This window comes from Balaenoptera ricei, chromosome 4, assembly GCF_028023285.1.
Source record: "Balaenoptera ricei isolate mBalRic1 chromosome 4, mBalRic1.hap2, whole genome shotgun sequence".
Lineage (NCBI taxonomy): Eukaryota > Metazoa > Chordata > Mammalia > Artiodactyla > Balaenopteridae > Balaenoptera > Balaenoptera ricei.
Genome location: NC_082642.1, coordinates 115970686 through 115990868, shown reverse-complemented (window position 1 = coordinate 115990868; position 20183 = coordinate 115970686). Strand labels below are relative to the sequence as shown.

Sequence of the window (20183 nt, the reverse complement as noted above, 5' to 3'; positions counted from 1 at the left end):
ACATCTGTTCAAAATAGATGAGTATTTAGAAAAGGGATAAAAGTGTGGAGTTTTGAATTTTCTTAGAAACATGATGCTTCCAAGAAGAGTCGCAGCATGTTTCAGCAAAAATTTAAACCCTAAGAGCCCTGACTTATAAATCTAAGCAAAGAGAGAAACTTTTAGAAGTAGATTTTTTTCCATTTATTTTAAATGTAATGTAGTTATTATAATTCCTAAAAATGATGAGTTTTCAGTATTTTTCTGTGACAATAATGGGTACAGAAACCTAATCACTCTTTCTCTTATTATTGTCATTCCAATGGTTATACTTTTAGAGGGTGGCATGCAAGTCATCCTGGCTTTGGCTCCCATGGGTTGATTGAATCACATTATGTTTTTTAACCAGTTAGATCGTAAGCTCCATCATTTAACACGGTGAACTACTAAAACCTCTAGGACTTTCTCTTCAAACCAAAAAGTCCTAAATGAAGATATCCAAGTTTAATACAGTTAAGCTATCATCCCATTTTATCATCATCAACGTGCGCACCCGCTGTACTAAATGTAAGATGTCTCTTTTTCCTTGAATTATAAAAGTTAATCTTCCCTTTTTAAGAGATACTTAGGAGAGGGAGGGTGGAATCATTTTAGGGCTCATGAAAGTGAAAGATTGACAGCACTGGCTGAAGTCAGACAGAAAGCAGTCAGCCCTGGGGAAGCATTGCCGACAGCCACGCTAGTGCGCTACAACGCTGGCAGGAAACTTCCTCTAGATTCCAGATAGAAGCCATTGGGGAAGAGCCTGTCAATAACGTAAAACTGGGCCAAATCGTTCTGGTTGTGGACTGTTAGCAAAAGTCTACCCAAGACTAACTGAAGATGACCAAGCTCATGTTTCAAATGAAAAATATGAGCATAGCCATCCTCAAATGAAAGGAGCTTTCCTGCAAATTAAGATGTCATTTTTTTAAATAGTATTTTGGGTTTAACATCTCAGGTATTTTTCTACAAGTAGATTTTTTTCTTCCTGAATTATCAGAGCTGTGCTTTAAGTTCAGTTTTGTTTACCAGAAAGATATGACAACAAGTTTAATGCTGTGAAAGATGTTTACTTAGAGCAATAATATGACAAGCAGAACTGAATAGATAGCAACTTGCACATCACATAAAGCTTTCCAACCAACACTGGCTTTAAAATCACCAGTGAACTAAAAAACAAAACAAAACATAAAATTAAAACCAAGGGTATAGATGAAAGCCACCATGTCAAAAATACAAATAAATCATCTTCTTTTGTGCTTAAATGATGGATGAAGCTTATGGTAACCATAACCACTGTATCTGATGCCTTGAATTGCTTCAGAAACTTGACCTTCAGTTTATTTCTCTGTAGTATAACATTGAGCCCATGTGAAGTCTTTTCCCCTGAGCAAATTTGTTGTCAGAAGGGGAAAAACAACTAAAAATTGATCCTATAGAATTTCATAACTGACAACACTGGAAAACAACCTTTCTGAGTGAATTTTCTTTCTTCTACCTAGTATACATATATATGTGAGAAAAAACAAACAAAAAGTTGGACATTGGCCCTTCTTCCCTTCAGATAAACTGCTTAAACTATGAATTTAATATAGACTAAAGCACACAAAAATCACTATGGATTAAATAGGGAAAAGGTAGAATGTTTTTAAACATGGCATTATTAATTTTAAATATCATAAGAAATCTTCCTAGTCTAATTAGCAGGTCCTTAGAGGATTTTCCCTAATACATAAATTTAAAGTGTGTATAAATGATGCTTCAGGATGGTGCTTGAGAATTTTACAAAATTAGTTTTTTAATATTCTTCCCTCAACTTTGTTTATGTATAATTAATATGGACTCTCCATTTAGATATGTTAAGCAGAGTAAATGTCATCCTATTATTCTCTGGAACATGGCAAATAACTAATCAGAGAAATTGAAATAGATGTCTTTAATGTATAAAAATTTGGTGCTGTATGTGGCTATTATAGGATTATTGAGTAATGCTACTAACTTCCTAGAGATGGCAAGATGTTCCTGTTTCTGCTCTTGCCTCTATCTGTCCCCTATTCCCCATCCACAATGCAGCCAAAGTGATCTAAAAATAACAAAACAAAACCCCTATTTTTATCACCCCATTGCTTGAAGTCTTTCAATGGCTCTCCATTGCCAAAAGAAAAGGTCCAGATCCTTTAAATGCCTTAGGAATCCTTCATGATCTTTTAAGCCCTTCGTGATCACTGCCTTGCTCACTTCTGTAGCCTCTATCTCTCCCCGCTCCCTCATCTCACACTCTACTCTCCAATTGCACTCAAATTCTCTCAGTACCTATAAATCTGTTATACTCTGTCTTGTGTACCTGCTCTTTTCCCTGCCTGGACCAGTCTTTCCTCCCCCCATCCCTGATCTCCTTTCTTCAATTCATCTAACTCCAATCTTCCATAAGGTCCAAGCCTAGACATCATTTTTTCTTGAAAGCCTTCCCTGACTCTCCCCTATCATGGCATCTGTCATATTTCATAACATCCTTTAATATGTGTCACCCACTAGATGATAAGCACTGTCATGATCTTATGCTATATCTCCAACTCCTTTAATATTAATAGAGTATCTATTATGCTCAGACTCATTTCTAAGCTCTGAAAAAATAGCAAAGAATCAAGTGAAGTCCCTGCCTCAGGGAAATTGTATTCTGAACACACAAAAAATATTTGTTGGCAAGAACAGTAAAAGAAAACAGAACAGTAGAGAACAAAAGAAGAAAAAAAATGAAGTCGAGAAGAGTGTACAGAGTGAAATAAGAAAGAACGAGGAGACATTCAAGGTAAAATGGAAAGGGCTCATAAAAGTTCAAGTTGATCTCTTAAAAGACCCCACCCACAACTAGATAGGCTCTCGTTCATTTAAAACTTTGCCTTTGTCATATTATTTGAAGGTGGAAGAGATGGTTCCTTGCTTCATTCTACCTGTAGCAAGTACATCCATATTCTGTCACGTTATGCTATTCAGTGTTCCAGCGATGTCCTCCAGAGCCATCTGCTGTCCACAATGAACAAGGCTTCAGAACCCAAATGATATATTTAAGCCTGAGCAAAACAAGCTGGAAGCTTATTCTAAAAGCATTGATTTTCCAAAATTTATTCACTGGGAAAATCTGCTGTAAAACAGTGAATATGTTATGCAAGTAAAATTAGACCTTTCAACCTGCTTGGTATGACGCATGGTTGCACACACTTATTGCAGGTGATTCTGCCAAAATTAAAAGTAATTTCATTTTTTTATTAGACATTTAGTGCAAAAGGTCAAAAAAGATGTTTAGGATCCCTGTCATCTCTTATACTTAAAAAAATTTTTTTTGACTTATTTACAGCATCTTTTTACTATGTGATGCAGACCTTTAAGCCACAACAAAATTAAGGTGAAAACAAACAAACAAATCAAACCAAATTGTGTATAATTTTGCATACAGAAACCATGACAGATGCATCCGAATTGTAAAATCCTGTTTTCTAGGAACACATTTCAGGTTATGGTGACATTATGAAGCCCCATTGCCTACCGTTTTAAATGTCTAACCAAGCCTTCAGAGACATGGCTATTGTTGATGTTTCCAACTTCACGGCCACTGGCTTCCTCCTTGGACTCTAATGAACAGCAATTTTAGGCAACTTGCAATTCCTGGAACATATTATGCTGTTCCACCCCTCTGTGCTTGGAACTGACTGTTCTCTCTGAAAGGAGGCCCTGGCCTCTTTGTGTTACTCATCAAACTCCTACTTTTCTTTTAACTCTGTCGGAAACATTACCTTTATTATGACGCCTTTCTGCTTCTCCCCATAGCCATCCCAAACAGCTGACCCTCCGTTTTTGCTGCCAGATGCATCTTGTACAGACTTCTGTTAGAGCCCCTACCCTCTGTGCTGCCATTATTCGTTTATGTCGATGTCTTTCCTACTGTAACATGATCTCCCTGAGGACAAGGAGGACGTCTTTGTGACTCGAGCCCTGGCATGTGAGATGTGTTTTGAAAAAATGTTGGATCATGCCACCTTCAGCACCTCTCTGGGCAATGCCCTTTATCAACTGAAAATTTCAAGTGGGAAATTTCCTTTATTTTCCTTATCATTAACCAAGTTCGTAATGATGACTAAGAAGGAACGAAGAAGGGAAATTTGAATTCCACTTACACAGTATGGTTCCGAGACTGTGCTTTTCATTTTACCTGATTTGCCTAATTCATCCCTTCCAGTCATCCCCTCAGCAAATAATCATTAAATTCCTACTATAATCAAAGCACCATGCTAAATACTATAAAGGAGATTACAAGGAAGAATAAAGGCCCCTCCAAGATTTTTATAACCTTTCTGGGAAGACAGTACATTCACAATTTTAAAAGCCAAAGAGTACATAGAAGGTATGTGTTGGTAAATGCCAAATGAAGCAAGCAGACACTGGGTGTTATAGGCAGGCAGAAGAGAAGTAATCACTTCAGTCATGGACAAAATAGCACCGGAGGAAAAACTGACAAGACAGCATTCCACGCTGGAACAATGGAATGAACAAAGGTTTGTACAAATTGGCTCTACTAAGAACCTGAAGATATAAGAAACCTGTTCTCCGTATTTTAATCATTTTATCCCAACTTTAAAACTTATTGGGAATACTAGCACTTTAATCATTCTCTCAGCCAAAGCCTACCTTTAAAATAGAATTTATTTGCATTAAACCTTGTTTTGGTATTTCCAGTTCCAGGTACTTCCAGAATTTTCTCAAGTTCTTACCCACCTTTGGATGCGAGCCCCTCAGCCTTGTCCTTCCCACCGAGCAAATCTCTCTCAGTCTTTCAGAAGACTGTGCCCTCTCCTCTGTTGAGTGTTCATCGGTTTGAGTAGCTGGTCCCAAACAGACTGCCCGTAAAGATGTCATTATGTCACCTTGCCTCGCCTCCTCAGGTTACGCTCAGAGCTAGCCTTTCTGAAAATGGGTAATTTGAGGTCACGGTTCCTCTCTGAACTGATATAGCACAACACTGCACGTGACAGCTACAAGAGGAGACCTGCTTCTCAGATATGTTCAGTCGGAGCACTGTGGATCTGTCAAGAGTCTGATTTAATGTATAAAGCGCCTGTGGGCATAACAGTGACAGGGAGCAACTGAGCTCGGCACTAACCCTTTCTGCTACATTTCCTCAGGCAGAAGCGGAGGTGGTCCCTTCTGTTTTAACTCACTGGGGTATTACGTGTTTTGACAAATCATAGAGTATTAAACGTCACGTGAACTGCAAAATCACACAGTCCAACCCCTCAGTTTACAGAGAATCTGCAACTTGCCCAAGATCACACGACAAATTACAGAAAAAAGAGAGATTAGAAGCCAGGGGTTTTGCTTCACAGTCGCTTTCTCACTCCACATTGTACACTTTCGCTCCAAAGCAGGCACCCCTGGGTTTATGAGAATCACCACTGTGTATGCCCCGGAGTCCTAAACACTTTGTCCATCCTTTCTGAATATTTGTTTTCAAACAGGGTTTCTAAATAATACTGGTATAAATACAGACATACCTCATTTTATGCAATCTCTTTTCCTAAAGACAGGATCTGAATTTTTTCCCCAAATAAATAGCATCCAACTGTAGATGGAGATGGATGGTATTAAGTATTAATCAGTGCTTTTTATTATCATTATTCTCACAGGACAACTGATATGAAAGCAAAGTGTTCGCTCTTTAGTGGTATACATCAGTTTGAGGCTATTCAGATAAAAATGTTTTTAAACACTCAAGTGTTATATGCATGAAGAATTATATTATCGGGCTTCCCTGGTGGCGCAGTGGTTGAGAATCTGCCTGCTAATGCAGGGGACACGGGTTCGAGCCCTGGTCTGGGAAGATCCCACATGCCACGGAGCAGCTGGGCCCGTGAGCCACAACTACTGAGCCTGCGCATCTGGAGCCTGTGCCCCGCAACGGGAGGGGCCGCGATAGTGAAAGGCCCGCGCACCGCGATGAAGAGCGGTCCCTGCACCGCGATGAAGAGTGGCCCCCACTTGCCGCAACTAGAGAAAGCCCTCGCACGAACCGAAGACCCAGCACAGCCAAAAATAAATAAATAAATAAAAATAAAAGTAGCTATAAAATTTAAAAAAAAAAAAAAAGAATTATATTATCGTTTTATATATTATATTAGTGTTTAATGTATTAAATGTCTCAATATTAATGGCCCAAAATAATTAATCCTTTATTCCCCTTTATGATTTATGTGGGACATTTTTAGAAAACTATTACTTCTATGCTAATTTCCATAGGTCTTTGCCATAAAAACTATAGATGAAAACTTTAAGAAAGCTTCATTAAAGTACACTGGGGAAGAAGTAGGGGGGTAGCTAGGCTTCTGAAGAACTGGATTAAAATGAAAAGAGAGAGAGAGAGAGAGAGGAGAGTGGGGTGACATAAGGAAGAGTGGTACTGTCCAGAGAAAAGTAGGAGTAGTATTTTTAACTCTGTTAGTATCAGCTATCCTCTTGGGACCTTACCATACAGTATATTTGTAAAATCATAATGAATGATAGATTGGTTTTTTTCAATTGCCTTTCCTGTCAGTGGTTATCTACACTCAGATACAATGACAATTCTCATAATAATGTATATGATTAATTCTCCCACATGATAGTAACATTGTGTCCTACTTCATCTACCTTATAAAATGGAGAAGAAAATCTAATTTAACAGATATCCCCCAGAATAGTGTTATTCACTTAATGATGTAGCAACTATATTCCCATCGAAAGAGGGTACTGAGAAATAGAGGGCAGTGAATTATTTTAGGGAGCAATTTAAGAGAAAGCAGGTAAAGGATTCTAATTCTTGAGGCTTTGAACAGCACGATAAGCACCACTGCATTAAAGGAACAAAACAATTAGCATTCACTGAGCTGTTTATACATTTAGACAGTGAATAAAATGGACTGCAGTTTTAGGTAGATGGTGTGAGGCGAGAAAAATGAGAAAGTCTTTCCATAGTTAAGAATTTTCATTAGAGAGTGGATGGAAAACGAAGCTGAAGAGGAGTTAGCTACTCGTGCTTATTTGAAGTCGTTTCTCACCTGTCCTATTCCTTATGAAAAACACAGTGTAAGTAAATTTCAGAAGTAGATAATTGTTTCATCATCAGAACAGGGAGATTGGGTTAAAGTTAGAGTAGGGCCGGGGGAACCGCAATGCCTGCAGGAGCCAGGAGGACGCTGGAAATAGGTCAAGTGTGTCTGATGAAAGACTTGGTGAAATAGTGGAGTGGCGTGGTGATGCTCTGGAGAGCCCGTGGCCTGTCGAAAGGCATTTAGGTTCACTTGAAAAAAAACTTAGCCATGAAAAACCTAACTGCAGGCCTACTTCAGCCAAGGTCAAACAGTTTGTGAGTTCTGGATTCATAAAATCCAAGACCCTGAGACCTCAGTGAATACCCACACAGGAACAAGAAACTACTGTTCAGAAGTCTTTGTTTTACATAAAATGCTAAAATGGTATATTTCATATGTTTGTGGCCTAAAACAATGCTAGTTACCATAGATTTGTACAGTACTGGTTATCCTATAAAAATTGGTTATTATTAACCAGTGACTTACATTTTAAAAATACTATGCCGAAAAGAGTCTTTTGCTTATAGCAAAAGTATCTCAGTCTAACACCTATGAATCCCATGATACTGATGCAAAGTCTTGTGTGTATCTACATGTGCATTTTTGAGGGAAAAGGTTTGTACCTTTTTGTACCTACAAAGAGAAGAGAAACACCCAGGAAAGGAAAGAAATCCAGAGAGAATCATTATCAGGCAGGTCCATCTGTAGGCAGAAATCTGGGTGCCGTAGATAATGTTCAGCCATAGATAATGTTCTTTAATGACAGAATTCTACCTATGAAAGAATAAGAGGAATGAGATATGTCTTCAGTCTTGGAAGGTCACTGGTGGGGCAATAGCAGGAATGCAGACATGGGACCAAACTCACTGGACCAAGATACACAGATTTCCCCAAACTGCACAAGACAAGGTCTAAATTATAGGAACTGAGTCAGAGCCTGTCCCTCAGCAGAATTGGTGCCTCTGGTTTGAGAAGATCACCCCTGAGCCTGGACACTGTAGGGGGTGGCTCAGTGACTCGAGATGAGTGAACTGGGATGCTGGCCTGGGCTGGAAGCCGAGCAGGTCCAAAAATAAGACAAATTTAAATACATGAATTAAGGAGACAAATAATATTTGCTGAGTGCCTACCATGTTTTGACAGCTAAGAGATGCTTCATTTGTACTATCTCATTTAATTCCCTTAATAAATTATACATAGAAGCCAAAATATGAGAAGCTTTCTTCTTTACAAAAGAATTCATTGCATCATGGTCCTCAGTATTTCTTCAAGGAAGGACAGATATTATCCCCATATTTCAGAAGAGCATAAAACTTCACAAAGTACCAAAGTTGCCCTAGATCAGCAAATTTCAGTGAAGGAGGAGAGCACATGCCCCTCTGAGAGGGGGTGGGGATGTCATTTTAAAAGATTTGCACAAGATAATATTTGTGCATTATAATATTTTAATTTGTTGATTTGGGAATACAAACTACAAAGAGATGCTCAGAGACGGGTTTATTTCTCAAGATCAGTAATTCTCAAGAGAAAGAAGAATATCCCCTTAATGAGAGTTGTTTGTATAACTACTCTGTTGTGAGATCTTTCTGTGATTTGCTACGACTTCCCAGGACACCGTAACAAATTGAAGCAGAACACCCCAAAATGCTGATTCCCCCATTAGCACTCCCAGGCCACTCTGCCACAGATAATCCCACCGACAAGAAAGTAAAATGTAAAGTGATCTTTCAGGAAACACATTAACGCCCCTTTCACTAAGTTTCCTCATAATGAGTTTTCCAGATAACTAATGGTTACTCATTAACAGTATTTTAACCTATTAAGAGTTAAAAAAAAAAAAAGGGAAAAAGGCAATATATTGGTTCCATCCCATACCTTCATAAAATGTATTATTCATGCTGTTGCCTTCTTAAACAAAAGTGGTTATTTTAACTCTTCCTTACCACCCAAGATGGTCACTGTGACCATTGACCTGGGATATATAAGAGTGTCCTTCTCTCCTTTGCTATCTGTCATCAGGCTATCTGTTCACACAGTTTAGGTACCAACTCATATGGCCTATCTCCTTACAATATAATCTGAGCTGAGACACTGTAGGCAGATATTAAAACTCATTATAGTTTACTATTTTCTGATCATTGAATCAAGTCCCCTCATTCTGCATATCTAAAATAAAAGACTCAGAGTTAAGACTTGCCCATGGTCACACAATGGATTATGGTAGAGCTGCATCTCACTTAGAATTTAAAGCTCATAAGGAAAAACATTATTTAGTCAAAATTGCCATTAGAAATTCCTTAAACTAATCTTTAAGCATGGTATATATGTTTTCTGTACTATAATTTTTATACTCATTGGAGTTTGGGTACTACAGCAATAGATGGAGGAAATAAAAGGAAAGTCTGCTGGCAAATTGGTGTCTATTCAAATCATTTGCCTTTAAGATAACCATGAAATCCATTGAATGAGAAACGAGATTTTTACTGTGTTCTTCTTTCTCAATGGAATTTTTCCATTTGGTTTTAGTATTAAGCCTCTGTAACCTTACTATATTTCAACTGATTGTTCCCTCTGCTGAAGATTAGAGGATTAAGTTCTAAAACTCAGATGTGAGTTAAACACAACTATAATACAACTCCATGAGGGGTAGAGAGTTTACAGGCACACAGGGCTCCTGGTTCCCCCTTTAGCACTTTTTCTGCTACAGTCTCCCTACTTAGTTATTAGAAATCAAGCTCTGGATATGACTTGAAAAACAGAAAAAAGGTTTGCTAACAAACTTCTCAGTAGTGATATCCAGTTTGCTTACTTCCTGTTTCTCCTTTGTTCCCTAAGTGATTAAGCTTGCTGCATAAGGCGGGTATTAGTAACTGAGAAGACTTTTGAGTTACATTCAGCCATTTTGATTAGTATCTTTGGTAACTTCTTTTTTCTCACAAACATATGGCAAAGCAACATGTAATGTTCCAATGATTGTGATTTCAAATTTAAAGTACTATTTGGTCATTCCTGAAACCTGAAACAAACATCTGGTGGTTAATAATGCTTTGAGAAAAAAAAAAAAGTACCTTAGTGCATTACCTCTGTCTATGATTCAAGATCATGGGCAAAAATAAGTAGATGAGATAAAGCCACAGGAGTTTGTTGGTCCATTCAATTAAAAAAAAAAATTTTTTTTTTAAAGAACTAAACTCTAAAGTAGGAGTTTCCTCTAAAGTAGGAAAGACAGTACAGACCATACAGTAATCTTAAGTACATCTTCCTTTCTGTCTCATCTTGCACTTAGATATAAACTATATCTAGTATAGATCCTCCCATTAGAAAAAAAGATTTGAATGCTTTCTTATCTCCATCCCATATATGCTCAGAATTATTGCAGTTTGTGCATACTGTCAGGTTCATGTTACCATGCGTTTTTGTTAATGAGAATAGTATCTCCTACATTAAGACTTCTGTGCCAATTTTTCATATTTAATATTTTAAGATTTATTCTAACTCACACTTTCCATTACAATATGACACTTGGGGAAAAAATCTGAAATAAAGATGTACTGTCCTTTTTGCATTGTTGCTCATCTTAGGGAAAAAATTTTGGTTTTTTTAATGGGGGTAGTGTATTAGTCTGTTAGGGATGTCATAACAAAATACCATAGACTAGGTGGCTCAAATAATAAAAATTTATTTTTCACAGTTATGGAGGCTGGACATCCAAATTCAGGGTATCGGCAGTTTGGGCTTCTCCTGAGACCTCTCTGTTTGGCTTGCAGGTGGTCACCTTCTTGCTGTGCCCTCACACGGCCTTTTCCCTGTGCCTGCACACCTCTGGTGTCTCTTCACCTTCTAAGAAGGACACCAGTCATATTGGATTAGGGCCCACCCTCGTGACCTCATTTAATTTTATTACCTCTTCAAAGGCCCTAGCTCCAGATTACAGTCACATGGAAGGTTAGTGCTTCAACATATGAATTCTGGGGAGAATACAATTCAGTCCATAACATGTAGCAATGCTTATTAATCAAACATTCTGTAATATCTTCCCCTTGAGGAAAAAAGTAAAATCTTAGGAAGGAAAGTGATAAAGTTATCATTTATATGTGATACCAAGTTATAGGAAATATAAATGTATATGTGACTCATTTATATGAGATGTCATTTATAAGCGAATGCACATAAAATAACCCTTAACTCCGTTGTTTAGCCTGTCTCGATAGAACTCACAAAGATTTATTTAGCAAAGGAACAGCCCAGCAGACTAGCAAGTCACACTTCCACGTACTGTTTGCCAGAAGAGACCAAGAAATATCCAGATTCAGAAATTCTCGATGAGACTGCTCCTCTTGCATCTGCTCTGAGGTCAAATCTACAGATTTGGTATTCATTCTCTGGAAGTGTGGCTTCCATATTTGAAAGAAGCCTGAGCCTGACTTAAGTGTCTTACAATAGCCAGGACATGGAAGCAACCTAAGTGTCCATCAACAGATGAATGGATAAAGGAGATGTGGCACCTATATACAATGGAATATTACTCAGCCATAAAAAGAAATGAAATTGAGTTATTTGTGGTGAGGTGGATGGACCTAGAGTCTGTCATACAGAGTGAAGTAAGTCAGAAAGAGAAAAATAAATACCGTATGCTAACACATATATATGGAATCTAAGAAAAAAAAAAAAAAGGTCATGAAGAACCTAGGGGTAAGACGGGAATAAAGACACAGACCTACTAGAGAATGGACTTGAGGATATGGGGAGGGGGAGGGGTGAGATGTGACAGGGTGAGAGAGTGTCATGGACATATATACACTACCAAATGTAAAATAGATAGCTAGTGGGAAGCAGCCGCATAGCACAGGGAGATCAGCTTGGTGCTTTGTGACCACCTAGAGGGGTGGGATAGGGAGGGTGGGAGGGAGGGAGACGCAAGAGGGAAGAGATATGGGAACATATGTATATGTATAACTGATTCACTTTGTTATAAAGCAGAAACTAACACACCATTGTAAAGCAATTATACTCCAATAAAGATGTTAAAAAAAAAAAAAGCAGGACTTCCCTGGTGGCGCAGTGGTTGAGAATCTGCCTGCCAATGCAGGGGACACGGGTTCGAGCCCTGGTCTGGGAAGATCCCACATGCCGCGGAGCAGCTGGGCCCGTGAGCCACAATTACTGAGCCTGCGCGTCTGGAGCCTGTGCTCCGCAACAAGAGAGGCCGCGATAGTGAGAGGCCCGCGCACCGCGATGAAGAGGGGCCCCCGCTCGCCGCAACTAGAGAAAGCCCTCGCACAGAAACGAAGACCCAACACAGCCAAAAATAAATATTAATTAATTAATTAATTAAGTTTTTAAAAAAAGCAGAGCCACAAGCCTGAGGAGCTTCAGCCACAACACACACTAAAGCAAAGGCCGCTGCAGTGCGAGTGCACGAATACAAGTCGGAATAGCCTTGTCCCTCCTGCGGCATAGACCACCTAGTTTTTTCAGAACACTGTGTTCTCTTGGATCATTTACAATGTTCCCATTTCTGAATTATTTTAATGTCCTGGGTTAAGGGTTGCCAAATGTAGTAAATAAAAATATAGGATGCCCAGTTAAATTTGAATTGCAGGTAAACAGAGAATATCTTTTTAGTATTAATATGTCTCATGCAATATTTGGGACGTACTTATACCAAAAAATAATTCCTGTATGCGACATACTAATACAAAAAAAAAATGTATTTGTTATTTATCTGAAATTCAAATTTAACTGTGGGTCCTATATTTTATCTGGCAACTCTACTTGGGGTTTAAGAATGAATCCTCCCCTTCCCGGACTCACCACCCTCTTAAACTTCCATCACCAACTTTGCAAATTTAACTTCCTGCACTTAATTTGGTGCTGCCCCAAAAGGTGAAAACCCCAGGTTTCAGGCTCCCTTCTGTTATACTACTGTGATATACGGTTATAGATACTCTGTGTTAAAACATGAAAGTTAGTTTGGCCCAACTTTTCCCCCATGCTGAAATATTTGCATCTTTATAGCAATGTTCCACAATACTACTATGATAACATTAGTTGACACTATGTGCTTAACAGTGTGGGGAAGAGTCTCTAAATCTCTAAACCTTGGGCTCAGTCTGCTCACCTGTGAATGGAGGGGACTGAATTCAAGGTATTTTCCCCCAAGGTTCCTTTAAAGAATTCCTTGCCACAAGTCTTTAAAGTGAGGTTCTGTTAATGTTCTCATTTGCCTTGTGAAACCTAATTATTCCTATTTCGGGTGAATCTCTTTTCCCTTCAAGTAAGTGGTGTTTAGATTACTAAATAAGTAGTGTTTCAGTTACTCGATTAACGGCTTCCTCTTTAAAGATGTTCGCCCTGAATTCCTCAAGGGCCAGAGAATGCACCCTTTATTTCCCTCCACCCCACTCACCCTAACACCAGACTTTGAGCACAGCGGGTGATCAGATGATGTGGTCCTGAAGGTGCTGATAATGATAAAACAATTCCATCGTGGTGGGTTTTCGGACTGTCGAAAATCATTTGCTGGGGACAGAAGCCCTCTCCGCGGGGTAGGAGACCGCCGTCTGGGAGCCGCTCGTTGTCCTCTTCCGCCATCTAGTGGCGCCAGGGTTGCTCTCCTTCGCTCAACTTGCTGTTCAGAGCTGCAGGTTTCAAAAATTGTAAATCAAATGCGTGAAGAGTTTTATTCTTGTCATTACAGTAAGAAGGGACTTATAGAGTGTTTTGAGAGATAAAATGTAATGTGTTGATAAAAAAATAAGTATAACGCAATAGCCGACTTTAGTACCTGAACAGTATAGACTAAATTCATGCAATTTAGTCTCTTTAATATGTTCAAATGTTAACTTGACCATAGAACAAAAATATAGACTACAGAGTTCTAAGGAAGATATCTTTTTCAGGGGCTTTTGTATAATGTTCAAGGATTTTTAAATTTCAAAGAAACGTAATCGTAGCAGATGAAAAAGAGCGAAAGGGAAAGGAAATAAAGTTCTGATAAACGTTAAATTGTTTAGAGAAAAGTCTCAGTTCTGTATTTAACCATTTGACTTCAATTAAGTTAGAACTTATTATCATTATTATTTATACATGCAATACAATGTTTAATGAATGTTGAATGATATTTAGCTTTAATGTCCTATAATCTGGAACATTCTTCAAATGGCATGATAGTGAATTTAATTGTGTGACTCTAAAGTGAAAATAAATTTCTCTAATGAATGAAATAAAATATTTCTGAAGTGTGACTTATTTCCCATTAAAGCTGTTTTCACTGAATAACTATTATAGGAAATATATTTCTAACATTTTAATATTATTCTGGTTTCTTTTTATTTTTATTTAAAATGCCAATGCTATCATGCAGTGTTTAGGTCTCTCTCATAAAATATATTTAATTGCAATGCCACTTCAATCTTTAATACACTTGTGACCCAACTGAAAAAGTCTCCAATTTGTTTTCCAGGGTGGGAAGATACCCATAAGGTGGACAGCCCCAGAAGCTATTGCCTACAGAAAATTCTCCTCGGCAAGTGATGCATGGAGCTACGGCATTGTCATGTGGGAGGTCATGTCCTACGGAGAGAGACCTTACTGGGAAATGTCTAACCAAGACGTAAGTGCCACCCATAGTTAAACTGCCATTGTATGAATGCAGACATATTAGCATTGATGGGGAAACAACGCCTTTTGCCCTCACTCAAATTAGCCCTTATCTTCCTGAGAGTTGTCAGGGTCTGTGGCCAAACTTGAGCAGCCTTTCACTCTGAGCTGTATTTGGTGTCATAAGGGCCAGCTGATGGACTTTGTCACGTAAGTACCTGATCTATGTCTTACATCTGATACTTCCACATATATCACTCTAAGGTAGTGTGACTGTGCTCATGCAATAGCCTTGGCCTACAGGTGACAAAAAACAATGAATAATGTTTACTTTTCATTTCTTCCTTAGAGCAATTTACTGTACCACTGTAAAGAGCAAACTCATGTAGACTAGATATCCCTTAGTAGAAAAAGACTGAATGCTTTCAAGCAATGGATTATCAATACGTGTCATCTAGTACAGCTCTTTTGAGATGCATGACCCTCTTTGCAATCTGTTTTGTTTCCGTTTTATCTGTAAAAACTACCTTGGTGGCTAATAATACTATAGAACAGGATAGTTAACACACATTTGACCTCTATGGGACTGTCCAAGGTAGTCAAAATATGCTAGTATCCTGACAATGCAAGTAAATGTGCTGTCAGAGCTGCAAATATATTTTCATATCCCACACCCTCATCCCAGAATTGAGACTTGGTCTACTCATTTGCCTCCTCCAAGTATCTAATGGTTTCTGAGTCAATGGCAATGGGAAGTCAGCTCTAATGGGATTCTGAATGTTCATAAGGGGAAACAAAGACTATATGACTATAGAAAATCCCTAAACACAGTCAACTCCTGTCACATCTCTTCTCTGTTTTCCATTCAATTGCTTGAGCCACCCCTCCACACCTCACACTCATTACTTTACCCCCACCTCAAGTTGTCCAAGTATCTTAAGGGTTTGTTCAGTGACAGAGAAGGTTTATCCTTTTTGAATGCCAGACACAGAGAAGACTGGGTTTTGGTTAGCTCACCACGGCTACTGTTTCTCCCTGCCTTGGAGTGTTGCTTTAGAAGCTGGGTCCTGCTCAGTCCTGTAGGTGCCTACTGACTCTGCGGAGAATACCAGGTCCAGAAACCTACATGGCAGCAGGTTCAAGGTCATAAAACACTGCTCAATCTTGCTCTTTAAAGCACATCATCAAAACATAAAGCCAGGTGGCTCGGTCCTGCAGAACATTTGCCCTTAAGTACAGAGCACGCCGTAATCAGCAGCCTTTGCTCCACTCCCAACACTTAGACTTTCGGGATCCAGGTCATTTGCCTAGAGTTTACTGTCCTTCAGGGAATTTTATTTGAAGGACCTCGTTGCTCTTTCCTGTCTCTGGGCCTTGTTTGGGGCAACTTGTGACCACCTCTCCAGCTCTTCTTAAAATTGAATCCCAGAAGCAGAAATTCGTCCCTTCTCTCCCAGAAAGAACTCATCTTTCTTTAACCAGTTATCCAAGGTAATAGAAGCCCTGGATTCAGTCACCATAGTTCCTGCTCTACTCTTAACCCAAAATAACACTTGCCTGCCTGTCCTACTTTGACATGACTAAAATAAGCCATTCAAGCAAATCTCTAGAATAAAAAGTCCTCCCAGATGAGTTAAAAGTCCTCCAGATGAGTTAAAGTCTTCACTGCACAGAAGAGCCCTCAGTTCAAGTGCCCTCCTTAACTGGTACTCCATTTAGTCCTTGTCTTAACCTGTTTCCTGACAGATGTAAAATAAAAAATTGCCTAACTCAGAGGACTCCAAGCTTTACTAATAATACATCCTTGCCAGTAAAAAGTTCTTGAGCGTTCACAACCGACACATGTATACTCATTTGCACGTTGTATACAAGTACTACCGTACTAATATATTCATTTTTCATTAAAAAATATTCATTGGGTGCCTTCTCTGTTTCAGGAAGTGGAGATACAACAGAAAACAAGTGTTACACCTGGAAGGGACCATAAAGATTATCTAGTCCAACCCAAGTTGAACTTGGTTATGAAACTGAGGCTTAGAGAAGTGACATGATTTCCCTAGAATCACATAGTAAGTGCTTTGACAGTGATATTAGAAGACAATTCTAGTAACCTTTTAGAAGACGTTATGGGCAAGGAGAAGAGAAGAAGGGATAACTGCCTCTTTCATGGTGGTTTAGTTCACAGTCTGTGGGTCAGTGATTTCTTGCCCTCATTGAGTTTATATTCTAGCAAGAGGGAAACAGACTTTAAACAAAGTAAATCAGTAAAATATATAATATGTAACCTGATAATCACTGCTTTGGGGGAAAAAAGCAAGAAAGGAGAATAAGAAATGCTAAGGGTTTGATTTTAAATATATTATATATATTGCCAAATACATTTGTAACAGTCATTTCATTATGGCCATAAAAGTCATAGTCATTCTTATCAGACATGCATAAATAGTCTTTCTTACAATAGGATGAGACAAATAAACATAAAGAGAAGTTCTATTATTTTTCCTGCCTCCTGGAATATCATCTTGCCGCCTGGGGTACATTGTACCACCAATTTGGTAACCACGGCCATCGTTATGTAGACTATAATTCAACAATGAAAGTGCCTCAGTTTCATGACCAATAAATACAATGAAAGGACTAGGTTGAATGATTTTTAATATCCCTTTTAACAGTAACATGCTATGGTTTTATAATCTCTGGAGAAATAGTTTTATCATACTTGTCTCAGGAAAGGAATGATTCAGATTGTTCTTTTCTCAAGTTTAGGAATCTCTGTGGAGGTACAAGAAATCCGATAGGACTTCCACAGAGCAGAGCATGTACAAGGGAAGATACCAGACTGCAAGACAGATTTTCTAGGAGAGCAGCCTCTGAGAGAAAAAGCCCAAATGTGTAGTTTCCAACACAGACCCCCATGTAAATTGTTCTTAATTGTTGCCTAGCGTAGTCCAAACCCTGTTGTCAACTCCTCCCTTCCTGGATCGTGCCCAACAGTTCACCCAGCCATTCTGGCCATGTGTGTTGATGATCTGTGTCCAAGATGACCATTTACAGAGCCATTCCGTCTATTAAACCTCATTTGGCCACAAAGACTATACCTGGAATCAGAAGAAGTTGCTGCAGCCAGGAATAGACTCCTGGACATTAAGCCCATCCTCATTCGTTCAGGGTTGCCAATGCCCACAGCACAAGGCTGAATGCTCCCTCCACCCAGAGCTTGGTTGTTCTTCAAGGACCAGGTAAGGGCTAAGCTGGTTATTTTCATGGTCTTTGAGTGGCTACTAAAGAATATGCAAGCAAGAATCTGAAAAGAGGAGAACAAAAAGTTCTGGGGAAAATAAATAAAAAGCCAAACCCTCTAGGTCCTCAGATCAATACAAGAGGAGAGGAAAGTACTAAGAGCTAATATCTTTTATGTATCTTGTGAATATTCTTTGCTGCTGCAGTAGAGTTGAAATTCTGTTTAGCTTAACATATTGGAAGTCATAGTATCTGTGACAGATCCTGAAACCAGAATTTCTGTTTGGAAGCAGAAATAGCTTAATCAAAACTTTCCAAGCTGCTCTCTCCAAATATTAGTTATTTCCTGTTTGTCCTGCATTTCTCATGTTTGATCGAAGTTCAGTCTTGTGTTTGACTTTATGCAACCAAGGTGTATTTTAAATAATGAAAGTCATTTTTAGACAGTAAAAATTCAACTATGCTCTGTTTTAATATTTTATATTTTTATTACATTTTGGTGAGTTTAATTTATGGGCTTAGTTGAATATGGAATGTTAACATGCTTTAGGATTTTAAATGAGTTTAGGAAATTTCAGATAGTTTTCATGAAATAGTCCCTCCATTCTGCAGACTGTGGCATATTTCATTGCAATGAACGATTCTGAGTTTACATAATCTATTTTCGTGAATAATATAATGATTTTCCCAAAGGTCAGTGGTAATGTACATTAGGAATGTACATAAGGAAATGAGAAAACACAGAGTACCCAGGACTAGTCCATAAAAGACATACCAAACGTAACAGTAGGTGCCATCTGCTTAGCCTTTCAGCAGTTTGAACACATGCCAGTCACTGGGCATGTGGATGGGGATGGAGAACTGGAAAATCCAGCCCCCGCTGCCAAGGAGCCCTCTGTGTAGGGGAGGAGATGAAGTTCTGGCATTCCTAAGTCTTGCCCCTGCCCCCAAGTAGAATGTACACTCCTCAAGAGTGGACCTCAGGCCTTCTTTTCCTTTTTAATATAAACAACATTGTGTGAATGCAACATAGCTATTTTTTAGCATATGCCAAAAAAGCGTGCATACTCTATTATTCAAGGTACTTTTGATTATAAATGACAGAAACTCAATGTGAACTAACTTAAGTAAAAATAAATTTTTTCATTCATGAGACTAAGAAGGAGTTGAGCAGTGCTATATCTCGGGGATCTGCAGGATTTTTAGTGCTTCCCAAGCACTAGGTCCATTGACCTCATTTTCTCCTATTGCAAAGGTCTTCTTCTTTGCTTTATTCTTCTTTATGCTCCAGGGTTCAGCATTCCAGCTTAGCAACCTCAGCAGAATGAAACCTTCTCTCTGTGAAAATTCATACACCAATCCCAGAGAAGACTGGTTGGCTGTGTTAGGGCTCTACCCAACTCTGAACCAAAACCATGCCAGGGAATGGACACTAGGATCGGCCCAGCAAGGTTTAGGTACCAGCATGTGCGTTCGGAGGTGGGTGGAGCATTGTGGTTGGCAATTTCCCCATAATCACGTGGAGTGAGGAAGGAAGTCCCCAAGGGAAAGCAGTTGTGCTGCCAGAGATACACTATAGTATTCTTTTCTGTGCATTGTTTTCAAGAACAGTTTTATTTATTGCAGTATCAAATGGCACCAAAATATTAACACTGTGCATCATTATATTCTAGTGCGGCAGCAGGTGTAGTGGAAAGATCATGAGAGCTTTAGAGCAGGGTTTCACAACCTCGGAACTATTGTTGGGCCAAATAATCCTTTGTTGTGGTGTGCGGGCAGGGGTGCTGTCCTGTGCATCTTTCACACCATCCCCGGCTTCTACCCACTAGGTGCGAGTAGCACCCTCCCAGTCATGACAACCGAAACTGCCCCCAAACATTGCCCAGTCAGAGATGGAGTATAAAAATCACTCCCAGTTAGAAGCCACTGCTTTAGAGCTAGAAAGATCGGGGTTGAAATCCCAGCTCTGCAGTTCACGGGCCATGTACTCTTAGGCAAGTGGTTTCAGCTTTCTGAGACACTGTCTATAATGGGGTTCAAAATACTCAACTGCAGGATTTGAAAAAGTGAAAGATAACGTATATAAAGCACCTGGTACATAGAAGGTATTTAATTAATCAATGGTAATAATCATAGCTTGCAATTTCTGAATTTATTATGAGCCAAGTATTTTAGGATATTGGCTCATTTAATCCTCAGAAT

At 38.9% G+C, this 20183-nt stretch overlaps 1 protein-coding gene across 2 annotated transcripts in view; it reads left to right on the top strand.

Annotated features, from left to right (window-relative positions):
• EPHA6 (EPH receptor A6) overlaps window positions 1-20183 on the top strand; it is an 853164-nt gene that overhangs the window by 806673 nt on the left and 26308 nt on the right. For both annotated transcript variants that reach the window (XM_059921344.1, XM_059921343.1), the window contains one exon: window positions 14605-14754. In XM_059921344.1, coding sequence (XP_059777327.1) covers window positions 14605-14754 — 150 coding nt within the window. The remainder of the gene's footprint in view (window positions 1-14604; window positions 14755-20183) is intronic.